General features: G+C 36.4%; 1 protein-coding gene and 1 pseudogene across 2 annotated transcripts in view; one reads left to right on the forward strand and one right to left on the reverse strand.

Annotated features, from left to right (window-relative positions):
* FZD3 (frizzled class receptor 3) overlaps nt 1-3,571 on the forward strand; it is a 91,454-nt gene that overhangs the window by 19,348 nt on the left and 68,535 nt on the right. Inside the window, exon 3 of one of the 2 annotated variants that reach the window (XM_006774759.1) lies at nt 1,974-2,170. In XM_006774759.1, the coding sequence (XP_006774822.1) occupies nt 1,974-2,170 (197 nt within the window). Of the gene's footprint in view, nt 1-1,973; nt 2,171-3,571 lie in introns of those variants that run through there. The other variant, XM_006774760.2, reaches the window with a different exon arrangement.
* The window catches only part of LOC107184824, a 5,650-nt pseudogene continuing 5,071 nt past the window's right edge, over nt 2,993-3,571 (reverse strand).

Raw genomic sequence — 3,571 nt, forward strand, 5'->3', positions numbered from 1 at the left:
ACAACCATCAATGAGGAGAGAGCATCACTGATTGGCTGTCTCCTGCACGCCCCACACTGGGGATCGAGCCCGCAACCCAGGCATGTGACTGACCAGGTGCCAGGCCCAGAGTGCCTGGTTCATAGGCTGACTCTCAACCACAGAGAGCCACACCAGCTGGGCGGTACCCAGGCTGTTTGATTACAGTGGCTTTGTAGTATAACTTGATATCTGGTATTGTGATTCCTCCAACTTTGTTGTTCTTTTTCAAGATTGCTGGGCTATTCGGGGTCTTTTTTGGGTCTCGAGTATTTGTTCTAGATCTGTGAAATATGCCGTTGGTAGTTTAATAGAGATTGCATTGAATCTATAGGTTGTTTTTGGTAGTAAATGATGTTAATTTTACCAATCCATGAGAGTGGTATTTTCTTCCACATGTTAATATTTTCCTCTAGCTCTTTTTTCAATGTCCTGTAGTTTGCCGAGTACAGACTTTTACCTCCTTGGTTAAGTTTATTCCTAAGTGTTTTAATTTTTTTTTTTTCAGTGGTAAATGGGGTTGTTTATTTAGGCTCCCTTTCTGAGAATTCATTATTGATGTATAAAAAAGCCATCAATTTTTGGGTGTTAATTTTGTATTCTGCAGTATTGCCTAATTCATTTATTAAATCTACTAGTTTTTTGGTAGAGTCTTTAGGATTTTCTATGAACAATATCTGCGAATAATGAGAGTTTTACTTCCTCCTTTCCAATTTGAATGCCTTTTATTTTTTCTTCTTGTCTGATCATTGTGGCTAGGACTTCCAGTACTATGTTGAATAAGAGTAGTGAAAGCCAACATCCCTGTCTTGTTCCTGTTCTACAGTTAACTTCTCTGACATCAGTTTCTTTAAGTGACTCTTGCTTTTCTGATTGTATTGTGTATAGGAGATCTCTTGTTAATATTTATCAGTGTAGAAGTAAATTGATACTTACTCAATATTTGTTATCAATTCAAAATCAACAATGACTCTAAAACTATTATGTAAACAAGTGAAAAAATATTTGCTTGTCAAAAGCCCAGATGTGTCCTAGCTAGTTAGGCTCAGTGGCTAGAGTGGCGGCCTGTGAACTGAAGGGTCCTGATCCCCAGTGTGGAGCGTGCAGAAGGTAGCCGATCAGTGATTGTCTCTCATCATTGATGTTTCTATCTCTCTCTCCCTCTCCCTTCCTCTCTGAAATCAATAAAAAATATATATATTAAAAAATAAAAAGCCCAGATGTACACTTCCTGGGATATTTAATCTATTCCTGTGGTTATAATGATTTAATATGGTTTTATGTTTGGAGCCACTATTTATTCCTTTTTGCTTTCTTAATATCAGCTTATAGTTAGCTCTGTTTACATCAAGTGATTTCAGAGTTTAAAGAACTCTCTTGTTTTATCTTTAATTTTTAATGTAAACAGAACAAGAAAGTATGAGAAAAGGTGAGAGATCTCTTCCTTACTTCTCTCCCTCAAAATAACTAGTTTAACTACTTCTCTTCCTCCCCTCCCCTTCCTTTTTACTTTTTGTCCTCTCTCCTGTTGATACATGTTAATTGAAGAAAATATAGAAATTGAAATACATAAAAGGAAGAATATTAAAATTTCTTGTAATCTCATCCTAAGAAGCAATCTTTTGAGCATTTATCATACATATTTTTTTTCTTTATAAAATGGAGCATATTGTTATTATTGGTTCTCAGGCTTGTCTCTACATTAATATCACCAGTAACAATTAAAATATACATATAGATTCTGGGATATATCTCAGACTTAACCAAATCAGAATCTCTAGGGGTGGGGCTAAGATGGTTTGTTAAAAACAAAACAAAACAAAAAACCCTCCTTAAAAAAATTTAATAACTCAGAATTTTTTAGACAAAAAATTGAATATTGCAATATGGTATATAGAAAACTTTAATTTGTATAGAAATCTTTCTCTAATGATTCAATTTTAACTTTTTCCTAGCCATTCCACCCTATGGTGAATCTGGATTGTTCTCGGGATTTCCGGCCATTTCTTTGTGCACTCTATGCTCCTATTTGTATGGAATATGGACGTGTCACACTTCCCTGTCGTAGACTGTGTCAGCGGGCTTACAGCGAATGTTCAAAACTTATGGAGATGTTTGGTGTTCCTTGGCCTGAAGATATGGAATGCAGTAGGTGCGAAAATCATATTTTTATGGATCATGACTTATGTTACAATATATTTAAAAATTGTCTTCTTGTTCATCAGTTTTTAAAAACTTTTTAAAGTATATATATATATTAGTCTTAATTTAAAAATATATACATATATATATTTTTTATTTCAGAGAGGAAGGGAGAGGGAGAGAGATAGAAACATCAATCATGAGAGCAAATCATTGATTGGCTGCCTCTTGCATGCCCCACACTGGGGATCGAGCCCACAACCTGGGCATGTGTCCTGACTGGGAATCAAACCATGACCTCCTGGTTTATAGGTCAATCACTGAGCCACACCAGCTGGGCTGATTTTTTCTTTTTAAGGAAAAAAAAAATTTAGATGAAATTGAAAATTCCTTCCTTGGTACCTGCCTTGATTTCATTACCTTCTTTCCTCCCCAGAGATGAAGTAATCATGTTAAATTTGTTGTTAATCATTCCTGTGTTTGTTTTTATACTCTTACTACATATATACATATCCATACGCAACATTAAATTTTTTTACATGTACCTATGTTTATATCTTTAGGTCTGGTTCATTCCCTTTAGTTGCTATATAATGGCCAATTGTACTAATATCCTATAGTTATTTAGCCATCTCCTAAGGATGGTCATTTGGATTATTTCCAGGTTTTTGCTATTATGAGCAATGCTACAGTGAACATTGTCTCCTTCATGTTTAAAATTAAATTTATCATCTGACAGTAGTCCTTGGAGGTAGGTAAAAAGCAGGTGGTGTTATTCTCATTTGAGAGATGGAAAATTAAAAAAATAAAATATTAATTTCTTGTAGTCAATTCACTGACATTTTGCTTTCTTATCCACTCTCTCCTCAAATACCTGATTGTGTTTATAGTACCTCTTCAGAAGTTTGTAAATTCTTTTTGAAGGTGTTTTTTTTATTGCTTAAAGTATTACAAAGGGTATTACATATGTGTCCATTTTTTCCCCCTGCCCTAGACAGTCCCCTAGCCTCCCCTATCCCCCAGTGTCTTATGTCCATTGGTTATGCTTATATGCATGCATATAAGTCCTTTAGTTGATCTCTCACCCCCCACCCCACATACCCTCCCCTGCCTTCCCACTGAAATTTGGTGGTCTGTTCAATGCTTCTCTTCCTCTGTATCTATATTCTATTCACACAATCTTGATGACAGACAATGAGGGTCATTTGGAGAGACATTTCTAATTGTACAAATTACATTCTTGATGTCCTAATACCAAGGTTATTATAGTTAAACTAGAGGCCTGGTGCACAGATTCATGCACCAGTGGGGCCCCTCAGCCTGGCCTGTGGAAATCGGGCCAAAACTGGCAGTTCAACATCTCCCAAGGGGTCCCAGATTGCGAGAGGGCGCAGGCCCGGGCGCGGGCGCC

The sequence above is a fragment of the Myotis davidii genome, unplaced genomic scaffold (assembly GCF_000327345.1).
Source record: "Myotis davidii unplaced genomic scaffold, ASM32734v1 scaffold524, whole genome shotgun sequence".
Classification (NCBI taxonomy): Eukaryota; Metazoa; Chordata; class Mammalia; order Chiroptera; family Vespertilionidae; genus Myotis; species Myotis davidii.